Here is a 16,259-nt window from a genome sequence, read left to right as displayed (position 1 = left end):
CTCCTGTTTCTAACCTCAGCCCATACTACCTCAGTAGACGAGTCCTCGTCAAAAGTTCTTTCAGCCACTGTTATACCATCCTTGACTAACAAAGCCACACCTCCCCCTCTTTTACCACCTTCCCTGATCTTAATGAAAGATCTAAACCCTGGAACCTGCAACATCCATTCCTGACCACGTCTCTGAAATGGCCACAACATCGAAGTCCCAGGTACCTATCCATGCTGCAAGCTCACCTACCTTATTCTGGATATTCTTGGCATTGAAGTAGACACACTTCAAACCAGCTTGCTGTTTGCCAGCACACTCCTGTGACTGAATGATCGAATTGTTCTGTTCACCAAAAGTTTGTGTTATTCTTCAGCAAACCGGTTAACGGTGCCACTGCACTGCTGAAGTTTGGAACAAACCTCCGATAGAACCCATTTAGTCCTAAGAATCGAAGCACCTCATTTTTCAAGGTTGGTTATGAAACTTCCTTGATGGCCTTTGTCTTTGCCTTCCATGGGGTCAACCTTCCATGACTGATGTTATATCCCAAGAAAGATTTACAAGGATGTTGCCAGGGTTGGAGGATCTGAGCTACAGGGAGAGGCTGAACAGGCTGGGGCTGTTTTTCCTGGAGCTTCAGAGGCTGAGGGATGACCTTATAGGGGCATGGATAGGATAAATAGACAAAGTCTTTTCCCTGCATTCGGGGAGTCCAGAACTAGAGAGCATAGGTTTAGGGTGAGAGGGAAAAGATTTCAAAGAGACCTAAGGGGCAACTTTTTCACGCAGAGGGTGGTACGTGTTTGGAATGAGCTGTCAGTGGGTGTGGTGGAGGCTGGTACAATTACAACATTTAAGAGGCATTTGGATGGGTATATGAATAGGAAGGGTTTGGAGGGATATGGGCCGGGTGCTGGCAGATGGGACTAGATTGGGTTGGGATATCTGGTTGGCATGGACAGATTGGACCGAAGGGTCTGTTTCCATGCTGTACATCTCTGTGACTCTATGACTCTCTAAATCAACACCGTTCCTCCAAAGAGTAACTCACCAGACCCATTTCCCTCTTACTGATGCACCTAATACTATTTAGCGTGGCCAATTCACCTGACCTTCTCATCTTTTGACTGTGGGAGGAAACCGGAGCACCTGCAACGACTCTGTGCTGACATGCATTTTTTTCTCATGTTGCTTCTGGTTTTTTTGCCCATCAACTTGGTTCATAAAATGTCTGTCTTCCTCATTCTGCAGGGACTTCCAGCACTGGTGCATGCTGATAGCAGTGACGAGTCACTGGTAAGATTTCAGAACTTTTAATGCATGTTACTCAATCTGATATTTTCCAGGAAATTATTTTAAATGAAGTATCTGTTCCTTTTTAGTGTCCCAATGCTTGCCCCCCAGGGCTACAGGGTTATGCTGGACTTCCAGGAATGAAGGTAAGTGTCCAGTTAGTTTATCGTAACAGAAATCTGTAGGTCGGGTATCACAAATCATTGGATTTGACTTTAATGAATATTTTTCTCTAATTCATTTGCCTCTTGATATTTAGGGGCATAAAGGTGTGAAAGGAGAGGCTGGTGAACCAGGCAAACAAGGACACAAGGTAGGAGAAAGTGTTGCTTGCCGGTTTTGCCATAAACCTGTACAAATTAACTGTAGTTCCTTCTGTTTGTTTCAATCACATTGGTAAATCTATTACAATAACTTAAAGTCCAACTTTCATATTAACATTACATAACAACAATAGAAATTACTGGAAAAACTCAGTTCTGAAGAAGGGTTACAGACCTGAAGCATTAACCATACTTTGTTTTCACAGATGCTGCCAGACTTGCAGAGTTTTTTCAAAATTTCTGTTTTTGTTCCTGATTTCTAGCATCTGCAGTTCTTTGATTTTAAAAATGACATTAACTGGCATGAGTCAAGCATCAAATCTTCTCTTGATTAATTGTAAGATTTGTCAGTCCTGGATGAGATGAAGATGGTTTGTTTAGTATTGCTATGTCATGCCTTAATAAGTTTGTATTTTATTTCTGAAATGCTTGCATAGCATTAATGTTGTGAGTTTCTATCCTTTAATCTTTTCATGTACTCCATTTTCCATGGTGTTAGATTGGAATGATATACAGACAGGAAGCTGAATGGTTATAGATGAAATCACTTTAATGATAAGTAAAGCTATCTTCTTCTCTTCTTCGTCAATCCCTCTAGATTGAGGATAATTTACTTCCACTCTGATGTTGTGAATCTTGAGATGATGAAACAATCTAAAGCTGGATCTCCATAGGTTGGGGAAGGCAGTGTTTGAGGAGTCGGGTGGGAGGGATGCTCATATTCCACATGGTCTTTCTGCTGTTTGCACTGGGTGTACACCTGGGGGCTGTCAGAGACATTCAAGTTTATCAATTCCTTCATGGATGCTTCTTTTCCAGTTTGGTGGCCTCGGGAAAGAGGTTCCCATGAGTTAGTGGGATATTGTATTTTGTTTGAGATTGTTTGAGGATATCCTTGAAGTATTTCTTTTTCCCTCAAAATGAGGATAATGAATGTACTATAGCTAGCCTTGTGGATAATACAAAAATATGTGGGAAGGCACTTGGTGAGGGTGATTCAAAAAATCTGCATAGAATTATAAGAAACTTAAAGTGAGTGGACAGAAACTTGGCAGATGGAATATAATGTTGGAAAATGTGAAGTTATGTTCTTTAGAGAGAGCTGGGTGTTATTTCAATGGAGAAGATTGTCGAAAGCTACAGAACAGAAGGATTTGGAGTTCACATCCATGATCACAAAAATAAAGCATTGAAGTTCAGTAGGTAATAGGGAAAGCAAATAGAATGTTGACCTTTATCTCCAGGGAATGGCAACAACAAGAAGAGAGATTTTGCTTTACAAAGCATTGGTCAGACCACAGATGAAAAACTTTGAGCGGTTTTGGACTATGTATCTAAGGAAAGATTTACTGGCATTGGAAGAAGTCCAAAGATAGTTCATTTGGCTAATTCCAGGTATGGAGAGATTATTTTATGAGGTTGATTAGGTTTGGGCCAAGTGCTGGAAAATGAGATTAGAATAATTAGGTGGTTGTTTTTGACTGATGCAAACTTGATGGCTGCAGGCCTTTTGCTGTGCTGTAGATGTCTATGATTCTATAACACACTATTGAAGGAAATTAGCATTGGAAAGAAGATTTACAGGAGAGCTGAAAGTTAATATGTCCCCGGGACCAGATAGTTTAACACCCAAGAGTTTTGAATGTGCTGTCTGAGGAGATTTTCCAAAATTCCATGGATTCTGGAGTGATTCCTACAGATTGGAAGCTTGCTCATATTACCACACTAGTTAAAAAAGAAGCAAGAGAGAAAACAGGGAATTACAGACCCATCAGCCTTGCATCAGTCAGAGAGAAGAATCTATCACAAAGTATGTAACAAATGGACACTTCGGTAACAGTGATCTAATAGGGTATATTGAACATTGGATTCCCAAATGGAAAACCATTTTAATAAACTTGTAGCTTTTTTTGGGGAAGTTACTAAGAAAATTGATGAAGTGTAGAAAATGAATGTAGCATATTTGAATTTTCAGAAATCTTGATAAATTTTCCCACAGGAGGTTGGTGAGCAAAAGTAAAGCGCATCGGAAGGGAGGTGATAGATAAAGTAATTCTAATAAACAGGAAACAGAAAAGGAATCATAGAATCCCTACAATGGGGAAGCAGGCCCTTTGGCCCATTGAGTTCACACTGATCGTCCAAAGAGCATCCCACCTAGACCCACCTTACAACCCTATTCCTGTAACCCTGCATTTCCATGGCTTATCCACCTAGCCTGCATATCCCTAAACACTATGGGGCAATTCAGCAATAAATGGGCAATAAATGTATTATTGTCACATTGGCAGGATATGACTAATGGGGTATGACCAGGATCAGTACTTGGGCCCCTGCTTTTCACAATATAGATCAATGATTTGGATGTGGGTACCAAATGTAATATACAAATTTACAGACTGACAAAGCTATGTAAGAAAGTGTGTTGTGAGAAAGATATAAAAGATTTTTAGGGGTATTTAGACAAGCTTGGTGATTCAGCAAGTACATGACAGATGGAATATAATGTGAAAAATGTGAGGTTGTCCAGTTTGGTTGGAGGAAAAGACGTGCAGAGTATTTCTTAAATTGTTAGAGGTTAGGAAGTGAAGATGAAAGAGGTGTCCTTGTTAACAAGTCATTGAAGGTGCAGCAAACTATTGAGAAGGCTAATTGATTATTAGCCATTATTGAAAGAGAATTTGAGTGTAGGAGTAGTGAAGTCTTGCTTCAATTGTATAGGAACTTGGTTAAATCACAACTGGTGTAGTGTGTGTGGATTGGGTCTGCTTACCTCGGGAAAAATATTACTAGATTGAGGGAGATAGAGGAAAGATAGAGGGAGATACAATAAAGGTTCACCAGACTTGTTCCTGGGATGGCAGGAGAGATGGTATACTATGTGTGGATTGGGTCTGCTTACCTCGGGAAAAATATTACTAGATTGAGGGAGATAGAGGAAAGATAGAGGGAGTACAATAAAGGTTCACCAGACTTGTTCCGGGGATGGCAGGAGAGATGGTGCAATTTGAGCCTGTGTTGTCTAAGGTTTCGAAGAATGAGAAGTGATCTAATTGAAACCTACAAAACATTCTGAGATAGGCAGGATAGATGTAGGTAAGTTGTTCCTGCTGGATGGTGAAGGGGCACTATTTAAAAATAAGGGGCATGCCATTTAGGATAAAGATGAGGAGGAATTCTTTTATTCAGAGGGTAATTATTCTTTGAAATTCTCTAGCCTGCAGGGTTGTAGAAGCTTAGTTCTTGAGTATCTTTAAAGTAAATATTGATAAAATTTTGATGATCAATAGCGTAAAAAGTTAAGGGGGTAATGGGTGTGAAAGTGTTGATATTCCACGATCCTATGAAATGATGGAGAAGACCTGGGGCTAAACCTGCTGTTTGTATGTTCCTATTTTCCAACGACACCTGCAGACTTCTGAATGAAACAGTAGTGAAGTATGTCTCAGTACCAGAGCTGATGTTCAGTCCTTCAATCAATGGTTGAGAGATCAGAACAGGCTTCATTAAGAACGTGTTTTCCAGCCCACCTGTCTTCATTCAAGGCCAAATACAACCATGTGAATGGCAAAGTATTGTATGGAATAACTCTAGCTGTAAATATATTAGGGTATGATTGACACATTTGGTTGATCATTTAGCTGCAAACAACATAACAGAGGAATCTGGTGTTAAGGCTTTCCAAATAAAAAGCTAAACATATTGGAACTCCTAGGCAATTGTCTCTTCAATTTATTTTCACATACAGTTCTATACAGTCACTTTAAGCTGAGACCAAGTTGAGTTGAGGCTAGTGAGTTAAAATGAATGAATATGGCTAGTTTCTCCTGAATTGTCACTAAATTTGTAGCTTTCTCAGTTACTATATAGTTTGTACTCCTGTTGTCATTAATTCAGTGGCAATGGACCTCCTTCTGTTTGATATGATTTTGTCCTTGTTGCTTTGAACTGTGTCACAGTTCCTTGACCATTCTGTCTGTAAATGGGGCAGAAACCTGCTCGTATTGCTCATTTCACTCTGCTTTGTTTTTGTCTTTTAGGGTGAAGAAGGAGAACAGGGAGCTCCTGGAGATGTCGGCGCTCAAGGCCCACCAGTAAAGTATTTCACTCTTCAAATATATCTTGCAATACTGTAATTGGAAACGTTGGGCTGATATCCAATTTTTACCAGTAGATGTCAAAGGGCAATCTCAGATTAACTGCTCATTTTACACAACCCCACCTCTGCTGTGGAAATAAATGAGTACTGTATAAGAGGAGGTTGATCTACTATCCCTTGTTCCATTTGCACTTGCAGATCACAATAGAAATCAGGCAATTAGAGCCTGTTTTTAAGGATTGTATAATGACCTTGGGTTTCTGCTGCTGTGCATCACTGAATTTTGTTGAACGTGCTTGAAGATTTAAGATTCTTAAGGCAATGGAAAGGGCTGTTATGGTGCAGTGGTATATCCCTACCTCTGAGCCAAGAGACCTGGGTTCAAGTCCCACCTGCTACAATGGTATGTAATAACTCTGAAGAGGTTGTTTAGAAAGATATCTTAAGGCAATGGACACTGAATTATGCCTGAGAATGGCACAAACTGTTATACCAGGAGGGAAGATGCATAGGAAGATTTTGGATAATCCAAGATGGAGGATGAGAAAAAATTGTGGCTGGAATAGCTGCTCCTTGTTTTTGAGGTATTTTCAAGATTGGAGCTGATTTACTTGAATTCTAGGAGCAGTGATTATTGTTTGATAAGCTGTTGAATTGTTTTGGAATTTCGGGGGAAAAAAGATCAAACAATGGCACTTTTAGAAAGGACGAGGAGAGACACAGCAGTGACCATATGGCAACTGAAACAAATGAAACAAACAGAAATATACCTGAACAGCTGACTGCCTCTGCTGTTTGGTTTCAAACATCTCCAGACGTTGGAGTTAGTCTAACATGTGCTTTTCCTGTCTGATGTGGGAGATTAGGGAGAGTTTCCATGTTACTGATGATTATGTCTGCAATAAGTTTGTTTGGTTGTGAATCCTATTGGACCATATGAACCAGTTGAAGTTGCAGTTCGATACAATGAGGAATTACAAGAGCTAGAGGGTGTGATGGATGGCAGTTGCAGGAAGGGAGAAAAACCACAAATATAGTCATTATAGGGTTACCTGCAGGAAAAGTAGGAGAGGGAGTTAGGTAGTGCAGCAGTCTCCCGTGGCTATCCCAATTTCAAATAAGTTTGCTGTTGTAGCAAATGTAGAAGGTAATGGACTCTCAGGGGAATGTAGCACCCAGCTTTCTGATACTGAGACTGGCTCTAATGTAACAGACGGTATGTCAGGTTATAACGGATCAATTGTGATCAGGGACACTCTAATCAGAGGCCCAGACAGATGTTTCTGCAGCTGACAGTGAGACATCAGAATGGTATGTTGCCTCCGTGGTGCTAGGATCAAAGATATCTGAGTGCAGAATATTTTCAGAGTGGAGAGGGACCAGCAGGAAGTCCTTTTACATGTTGGAACTAACGACATAAGAAGACAAAAGAACAAGATTCTGAGGAAAGAATATAAGAGGTTTTGCAGGAAATTAAAAAGAAGATCCTCAAGAGTTGTAATATCTGGAATACTCTCAGTGCCATGGGCCAGTGATTGGAAGAATAAAGGGATACAGCAGATGAATGCATGGTTGAGGAGCTGGTGCAAGGGAGAAGGATTCTCATTTTTGCACCATTAAGATCTCTTCTGGGGTAGAAATGACCTGTATAAGAAGGACGGATTGCAAGGGAGTCCCCTGAGTTGGAAGGGGACCAATATACTGGCAGGGAGATTTGCTAGAGCTGCTCGGGAGGACTTAAACTAGTAAGAGTTGAGATTGTGTTGCTGGAAAAGCACAGCAGTCAGGCAGCAACTGAGGAGCAGGAAAATCAACTCTTCGGGCCGGAGCCCTTCATCAGGATGCCAGGGCATGGCATTCATCCACAAACTCCATCAACTAACACATCGACCTGGACCCAATATACCAACCATTACAGCGGACAGCTGAAACTGACAACCGGAAGCGGCAGGGACAGACCACTATAAACACCGGAGGAAACATCAAAGAAGCGCTTCGCAGGAGGCTCCCAAGCACTGATGATGTCGCCTAGCCAGGGGACGAAACGTTTGCAACAAAAACTTCCAGCTCGGCGAACAGAACCACAACAACGAGCACCCGAGCTACAAATCTTCGCACAAACTATGAAGGACTTGTGCCTGAAATGTCGATTCTCCTTCTCGGATGCTGCCTGACATGCTGTGCTTTTCCAGCAACACACTCTCAACTCTGATCTCCAGCATCTGCAGACCAGACTATCACCTAGTTGATTTAAACTAATAAGAGGCTGGGTGGGACCCATGGAGATAGCGAGGAAAGAGACCAGTCTCAGACTGGTACAGATGGGAAAATGGTGCAGTCAAACTGTCAGGACAGGCAGAAACAAAGAAGAAAATGAGGCAGGACTGATAAATTAACTACATTTATTTTAATGCAAGAGTTCTAACAGGTAAGGCAAAATGAATTCAGGGCATAGTTGGGAACATAGCGATTACAGAGACATTGCTTAGGGATGGACACAACTGCCAGCTTAATATTCCAGGATATAGATGCTATAGGAAGCGTAGACAGAGGGACAAGAGAGGAGGGGGAGCGGTGTTTTTGATTTGGGATAACATTACAGCTGTACATCAGGAAGATATTCCTGGGAATACATCCAGGGAAGTTATTTGGGTGGAACTGAGAAAAAGAAAGGGATCATAACCTTATTGAGTTTGTACTGCAGACCCCCGAGTAGTCAATGGGAAATGGAGAAGCAAATTTGTAAGTAGATCTCAGTTATCTGGATGAATAATAAGATGGTTATGGTAGAGGATTTTAATTTTCCAAGCACAGACTGGGACTACCATAGTGTTAAGGGCTTGGATGGCAAGAAATTTATTAAGTGTGTACAAAGAAATATTCTGATTCAAATGTGAATCTACCTACTAGAGAAGGTGCAAAACTTGACCTTGTTGGGAAATAAAGCATGGCAGGAGACTGAGGTGTCAATGCGGGAACATTTTGGGACCATTATTCTATTAGATTCAAATTAGTGATGGAAAAGGATAGTGAGGATCTAAAAGTTAAACTTCTAAATTGGAGGAAGGCAAATTTTGATGGTAATAGGCAAGAATTTTAAAATGTTAATGGGGACAGATGTTTGCAGGTAAAAGGATGGCTGGAAAATGGGATGCCTTCAAAAATAAGATAATGAGAATCCAGAGACATTATGTTCCTGTTAGAATGAAAGGAAAGGCTGGTAGGTGTAGGGAATCCTGGATGACTAGAGAAATTGAGGTTTTGGTTAAGATGAAGAAAGAAGCATATAGATAGCAGAGATCGAGTGAATGCTTAGAAGAGTATAAAGACACTAGGAGTATACTTGAGAGGGAAATCAGGAGGCCAAAAAGGGGACATGAGATTGCTTTTCAACAAATAGGGTTAAGGAGAATCCAAACAGTTTTTATAAATACATTAAGGACAAAAGGGTAACTCGGGAGAGAATGGGGCCCCTTAAAATTCAGCAATGCCACCAGTGCGTGGAGCCGCAGAAGATGAGGGAAATACTAAACAAGTATTTTGCATCAGTGTTTACCGTGGAGAAGTGTAGAAGATAGAAAAATGGATAGTGACATCTAGGAAAGTGTCCATATTACAGAGGAGGAGGTGCTGGATGTCTTAAAACAGATAAGGGTGGATAAATCCCAGGGACCTGATCTGATATATGCTACAACTCTGTAGGAAGCTAGGGAAGTGATCATTGGGTCCCTTGCTGAGATATTTGTATCATCCATAGCCACAGGTGAGGTGCCGGAAGACTGGAGGTTGGCTAACGTGGTGCCACTATTTAAGGATAAGTCAGGGAACTATAGACTGGTGAACCTGACATCGGTGGTGGGCAAGTTGTTGGAAGGAATCCTGAGGGACAGGGTTTACATATATTTAGAAAAGCAAGGATTGATTTATGCATGAGAAATCGTGTCTCGCTAACTTGATTGGGTTTTTTTGAATAAGTAATGAAGATCGTACACACTTCAGTAAGGTGTTCAACAAGGTTCCTCATGGTAGACTGGTTATCATGGTTAGATAAGTAGCCATTTGGTTACAGAACTGGCTCAAAGATAGAAGATGAAGGGTGATGGTGGAGAGTGGAGAGTTCAGACTGGAGGTCCATGACCAGTGGTGTGCCACTAGGGTCAGTGCTGGCTGCAATGTTTTTCATCACTTATATAAATTATATAAATAAGTGAACAGATGAGGTATGGTTAGTCAGTCTGTAGATGACACCAAAATTGGAGGTGTAGTGGTCAGCGAAGAAGGTTACCTCAGGGTATAATGGGATCTTGATCAGATGGGCCACATGGCTGCGGACTGGCAGATGGAGTTTAATTTACTTAAATGGATTGTTGAATAAAAATGCATAGATGAAAGACCTGCTCTGATTGACAAGGACAACGGCCAGTCTGATGAACGTATGCTGCAACTCTGAGTAAGACAGAGTTCTTTTGAATTGCCAATATTTTTCACAATTTTCTGTTCTGTAACTGTTGTTTTTAACCAACACATTTTCAAGATGACAGCCCTATTGGAGTAATTTGATTGGTTGAGTCTTATTACTTTCAAAGGAGCGTAGCAGATCCTTTTCTGCAGCCTTTACCAAGTAAATTGAACTGTTTAGTTAATTAAATATTTGTTGATTTAGTCTTCAGTTGGTTGCTTATTTGCTTTGTGTGCCAATGATCGTTTGGGGCAAGGCACCTCCCTCAGTGTTGGCAATGGGGCAGTAACCTAACTAGTTGTGTACAAGTGCTGGAGAAGCACGATTTGAATCCACCAACTTCAGACCTGGATACAAGTGCATTACCAACTGTACAACAGTTGGCATTGATCCTGCAAACAGCTTTGCTCAGTTGGACAATTGGAATGAAGATGTTAAAATTGTCTGCAATAGTTCCAATAGTTTCTAATATTTACTTGCTCTTTTAACAAGAAGTTTTCTTGTGAACTTTAGGGTATTCAAGGTCCTAGAGGTTATGCTGGTATGGATGGACGAAAGGGTGATATGGTAAGTTAAACTGATGAAAATAGTTAAGTTCAAACAATTTTCAGTCCCCATCTCATTAACTTGCAATTTATATCTTTCTGTGGCAAACCTCTTCTGACTTAGTGCCACTTTTAAAGAAAGCTACATAAGTGGCACAGCAGGTTTTAAAATTGAATCTGTAATTTCCTCCCAGAGAAATTAAAGATGGTTAAGGAGAGTTAAATCTCAACTTAAAGAGGAATACTGCACAATTGTTTTCTCTTCACACATACCATAGATTATATGATGTGAGACTATTTCATAGCTATCTCAAATAATGATTAAACTTAAAAATGATATTGAGTAACTATCTGATAGAGGAAAATGTTGCCATGTTATGGGAAATGAGCTTCAGTTTTTGACTAGAAATAAAGGATTATAGAAACAGAATTAGGCTGTTAAGCCCCTTGAGCCTTTTCCTCCATGCAGCTAATCTGGGACTCATTTTCCCTCTTGGTCCTGTATTCCTTAATGCATTTGATGACCAAAGACCAAACAATCTCAGCTTTAACGTTAATATTATTATCATAAGAAAATATGCCTTTTGACTCCTTGAGCTTGCATCACCATTCAGTATGTTCATGGCTATCCTGATTGGGACATTAACTTCACTCTCCTGCATACAATATCTCCTTAATTCCTCTGTCAATTAAAAATATGTCTAACTCAGCCTCGAATGTATTCAGTGACCTTGCTCTCTGGCGAAGACTACTCTATCGACTAACAACCCTCTGAGGAATCCTCGTCTCCTCTGTCTTAAATGGGGCACTTGTTCTGGAGCTGTATGCCCTAACTCTAGATTCCCCAAGAAGGCTCCCCTTCTAGCAACACAAATTCCTAACCTCAAACTGTAAGTCCCTTCAGAATCTTATACATTTCAATAAGATCACTTCCACTTCTTCAACCAAGGAATCAGTCAGGTAAATCTTTTCTGAACTGCTTTATATGTAGGTCAGGACACTAAAACTTTACAAGTACTCCAAATGAAGTCTTGCACAAGGCCCTGTATAGTTGTAACAAAATTTCCCTTCATTTATGCAATCGTCTCCCTTGTAATAAAAGCTGGCAATCTAATTACTTGCTTTACATACATGCTAATGTTTTGTGATTCATGTGGCAAGACATCCAAATCCCTCAGTATGTCCAAGTTCTGCAATCTCTCTCCAGTTAAGTAACATTCTGCTTTTCTATTCTGTTTGTCAAAGTGAACAACCTCACATTTTCCAATGTTATACTCTGTGTGCCACATTTTTGCTCACTCACTCAACCTATCCATAAATTCTTTGCATATTCCTATGTATTATTTATTTATTTGTTTTGATGTGATGTGGGAGTCACTGGGTATTACCCATCCCCCTAGCTGTCCTTGAGAAGGTGATGATGAGGTGCCTTCTCGAGCCCATGCAGTCCATGTGCTGTTTTTGAGAGTTCTAAGGTGTTGGCCTAATGACACAGCTTACTCTCCTACCCATGTTTGTGTCATCAGCAAATTTAATTATCACATTCTCAGTCTCTCCACTTAAGTCATTAAAGTCTTTCATAAATAGTTGAGATCCTAGCACGGATCTTTACTGCACTCCTAAAGATGAGCCATTAATTCTGAAATGTTGCTTCTGTTTGCCTAACCAATTTTCTATCTGTGAAGATACATGTGCATTTATCACGTGCAATAATTTTTGATATATATCTTATAAATGCATTTTAAAAATCCAAATAAATCACCTCAGTTGGTTCCCCATTATCTACCTATTTGTTGTTACTTCAAAGAACTCAAATAAAGATGTTATATTTGTCATATACCAATTACCTGGGGCCTTTCCAGAATCTCATGAATCTTGGAGGATTATAACTTTTTTCAAGCCAATAGGTATTAGTTGGTCAGGTCCATGGGGACCTGTCAGTGTTAATCCAGTATTACCAGCACTTTTTCCCAGTGATTGATTGATTGCTTTAAGTTCCTTATTTTTTCCTCTTGATTTATAAACAGTCCTGGGGTATTCTTGTGACTTCTGCAATGAAGACTGATACAAAATATGTGTTAAGTGCTTCCCCTATTTTCCTGTTTCCCATCATTAATTCTCCAATGTCACTCACTGAGGGCTAATGCTCACTTTAGCTCCCTTCTTCATTTTTAAATAGTTACAATCTTCTAACCTACCACTAGTTTTTGCAGTATTATATACATTTTCCTTCAACATAACTTCTTTAGATAGCCCCCATGAAGTTATCTAGAATTAATTATGATTTGCAGAAGAGAGTTTAAACTTCCACCACTATTTGCATAAACATATAAATTGTAATTCCATCACAGAAAGGTCTGGCTTCAAAACTAAGATGATACCTCCTCACTTTGCCCTGTCTACTTTAAATTATGGCAATACAACCATAAGTTTGTTTAATCTTACCTTATTATACGCTTAGTGTTCAGGTATTACTCTGGTAAATCTACAGTGCACTCCCTCCAGGTCAATATCTGCTGCTTAAAGTGTGATGCCCAGAATGCTTCCAGTGATTCCTGGTGTGGTTTAACCAAGGCTTTGTGAAATGGAATCTAAACTCTCAGAGCAGCACACTGGGCTTTCCTCTCTGCCGTAAAATTCAATTCTATATTTTTAAAAAGTATACTTTTGTGCTTTTGTTTCTTTTTGTGGGGCAATGGAATCACTCTTGGTGCGCTACACTAGCTTATGCATGTGCGGAAGAAGCCAGGCTACAAATTATTTGTTTCTTTAAGTGAATAAATACTTTTGTGTAGAGGTCGATGCTATTACCAATTGGTTTACATGTCATTGTCCGACAACGATGAACTTGGGGCCAGTTCCATAACAGGTATCAACGTTCCACAGTGAGTTAGCTCCCATCTTGCAAAATTTCCATTGCCAACAATTTCCGAATTTCCGTGAAATGTCCTACTCAGCATTGCAGCTGGTGTGAAAGCCAAGCAGAATGAAAGTATTTTCTTAATTTTCAGTCAACCTGTCTGCTGGTGACAATAGGTGTAGAGATTCAAGAGCAGAAGTAACAGAATTGATTGGGAGCTCCTTCTTGCTCATTCTGTGAATGTTGACCTTGAGGTATTATGCTTACCTTTACACTTATAATTGGTTGAGTAGGATGTTGAGCAGAGATTTCAGTGATGTTGGCAGCCATGTGATAAAGGAGTGACTATATTTAACGGAATGCCTCTGCTGCAAATTTAACATGTTTCTTCACTGCCACAGAGAACCAAATGTCAGCCACCATATTATTTTGATACACGACAGCTGATTTAATGAATGGTGCTACCATGTTGGAAGTTCTTTCAAATGGTTATCACTGTTGGAAGATAGCAGACTGTGCACAGATCCCATTATAATTATGGTCAGTGCCCTGTGCAGGCATTGCTACATATAGCAATGTAACTATTGCTATATGTAACTATTGCTTTGTAACTATTGAAGTTCACAACACTGTCAAAAGAATCGTTGTTGGATATTTTTCCTTCTAAAACCATCTTCTTGGCTTATTTTTCCAGGGTCTTCGTGGATTGGATGGCGAACCTGGTGGCATTGGTCCTATTGGTTCACCTGTAAGTAATGCATATGTAACTGTCCTTTTTTATTTAGCCACCAAGTGGTATGAATGAGAAACTCACTACCTCAGGGAACTGTGCAGGCAAATAGCATAGATGCAGTTCCAGGAAGCTCAACAAGTGCATGAGACAGCAAGAAATAGAAAATCATTCTGAGAGGAAAGACGAAATAGGATTGGAAGGAAGCTCAGATTGAGAATAAACTGTACCACAGACCATTTGGCTTCGGTGGCGTCTTTAGTGTTGTGCATTATATATGGTTACAACATAATTCTGATTATGTTGGTTAGCTTTTTCATTGTTACTGTGTCCAGTTGCCAATATCCTCACTTCTGACAATGGGACATTCTGGGAGCTCACTACTGTATTAAAGAAAGAAAGATTGCATTTAAATAGCACCTTTCACATCCCAAAATACTTCCTGGCTGATTAAATTTTTGTACGCGTTATAACCTATGGAAATAGAAGAGGCAATCTGTACATAGCAATATCCCACAAGTGGCAGTATGATAAATCATTGAAATCATCAGGCAATACTACAGAACTTTGGGGAATACAACAGTAGACCCAGTAGGTTGGTGGTGAGGGAACAAAGGGGGATAAGTCAGTGTTCTGATGATGGAAATATGTGATCTTAATAATGAAGATTTTTATAATGGTGTAGCATTGTAGAGTTAACCTCCTATTCCACTGTCTCCTCATGCATTCTATTTATACCATAACTCATGAAAGGTTTCACTGTTAATGTTTATGTTAAATGTGACTGAAAGTGATATGCTATGACTGTGGACAGAGTGCTGCTTCTTGGTAATCCATGAATATCCAGAGTTGATTATGTGGAAGTTATGATATCACATTGTGTCAGTTGAGTTCCAAAGTGACCACCCGTTAATTTATAGCTCCAAAGGTAATGAATTGAAGTTGTTGATTTATTGCTGAGGTGATAAATATATCCTTGAACAAAAACTGCTGATGTGCAGCCAATATACATAAACGAAAAATTATATAGCATGTTATGTCCTGAAGGTATCTCAAAATGCCTTTACAGCTAATTAAGTACTTTTGAAGTGTAGTCATTTGTTAATGCAGATGGAGTGTCTAATTTGTACATAGCAAGATCCCACAAACATCAAAAGAATTACCCGATCAAATTATAGTTCAGCAGTGTAAAATAATGTCAGGGACCTAGGTTTGATTCCAGCTTCAGTTGACTGTATGGAGTTTACACATTTTCTCCGTATATTCCTGGGCTTCCTCCAGGTGTTCCAGTTTCCTCCCACATCCAAAGATGTGCAGTTTAGGTGGATTGGCCATATTAAATTACCCATACTGTCCATGAGTATGCAGTGTAACCATCAGAAATGCAGTGTTATTAAATACAGTAGGATGTTGGATCTGAGTGGGATGCTCTTTAGAGGGTTGGTGTGGACTTGATGGGCTGAATGGCTTGCATTCATACCGTCGGGACTCTATAATTCTGTGACTAGAATGATTGTATGCAAATATCAGATTAAGTTCCCAACCTTCAGCACAATGTGCAAGCTGAGAAGATGTTAAATTTCTCTGGAGCTGGCCTTATTACGTGCAATTGGGTATTCACCATGGAGAAAGACATGGAAGCTAGGAAACTCAGGGAAATAGTGATGCCTTGAAAAGAGTCCACAAAGAGGAGGTGCTATAGGTCCTAAAACACATAAAAGTAGATAAATCCTCAGGACCTGATCATGTGTATTCCAGGACATTGTGGGCAGTTAGGCAAGAAAAGGAAACAAGGTAAAAACAATGACTGCAGATGCCTGGAAACCAGTTTCTGGATTAGTGGTGCTGGAAGAGCACAGCAATTCAGGCAGCATCCAAGGAGCTTTGAAATCGACGTTTCGGGCAAAAGCTCTTCATCAGGAATAAAGGCAGTGAGCCTGGAGCGTGGAGAGATAAGCT

General features: G+C 40.0%; 1 protein-coding gene across 1 annotated transcript in view; it reads left to right on the top strand.

Moving 5' to 3' along the window:
- col9a1b (collagen, type IX, alpha 1b) overlaps window positions 1-16,259 on the top strand; it is a 149,970-nt gene that overhangs the window by 42,571 nt on the left and 91,140 nt on the right. The window contains exons 10-15 of the mRNA XM_043681717.1: window positions 1,243-1,287; window positions 1,374-1,430; window positions 1,544-1,597; window positions 5,648-5,701; window positions 10,679-10,732; window positions 14,265-14,318. Coding sequence (XP_043537652.1) covers window positions 1,243-1,287; window positions 1,374-1,430; window positions 1,544-1,597; window positions 5,648-5,701; window positions 10,679-10,732; window positions 14,265-14,318 — 318 coding nt within the window. The remainder of the gene's footprint in view (window positions 1-1,242; window positions 1,288-1,373; window positions 1,431-1,543; window positions 1,598-5,647; window positions 5,702-10,678; window positions 10,733-14,264; window positions 14,319-16,259) is intronic.

Source organism: Chiloscyllium plagiosum, chromosome 3 (genome assembly GCF_004010195.1).
Source record: "Chiloscyllium plagiosum isolate BGI_BamShark_2017 chromosome 3, ASM401019v2, whole genome shotgun sequence".
In the NCBI taxonomy this organism is placed as follows: Eukaryota; Metazoa; Chordata; class Chondrichthyes; order Orectolobiformes; family Hemiscylliidae; genus Chiloscyllium; species Chiloscyllium plagiosum.
Note: the sequence above shows the minus strand (reverse complement) of the source record. Positions and strands in the feature narration are given on the sequence as shown.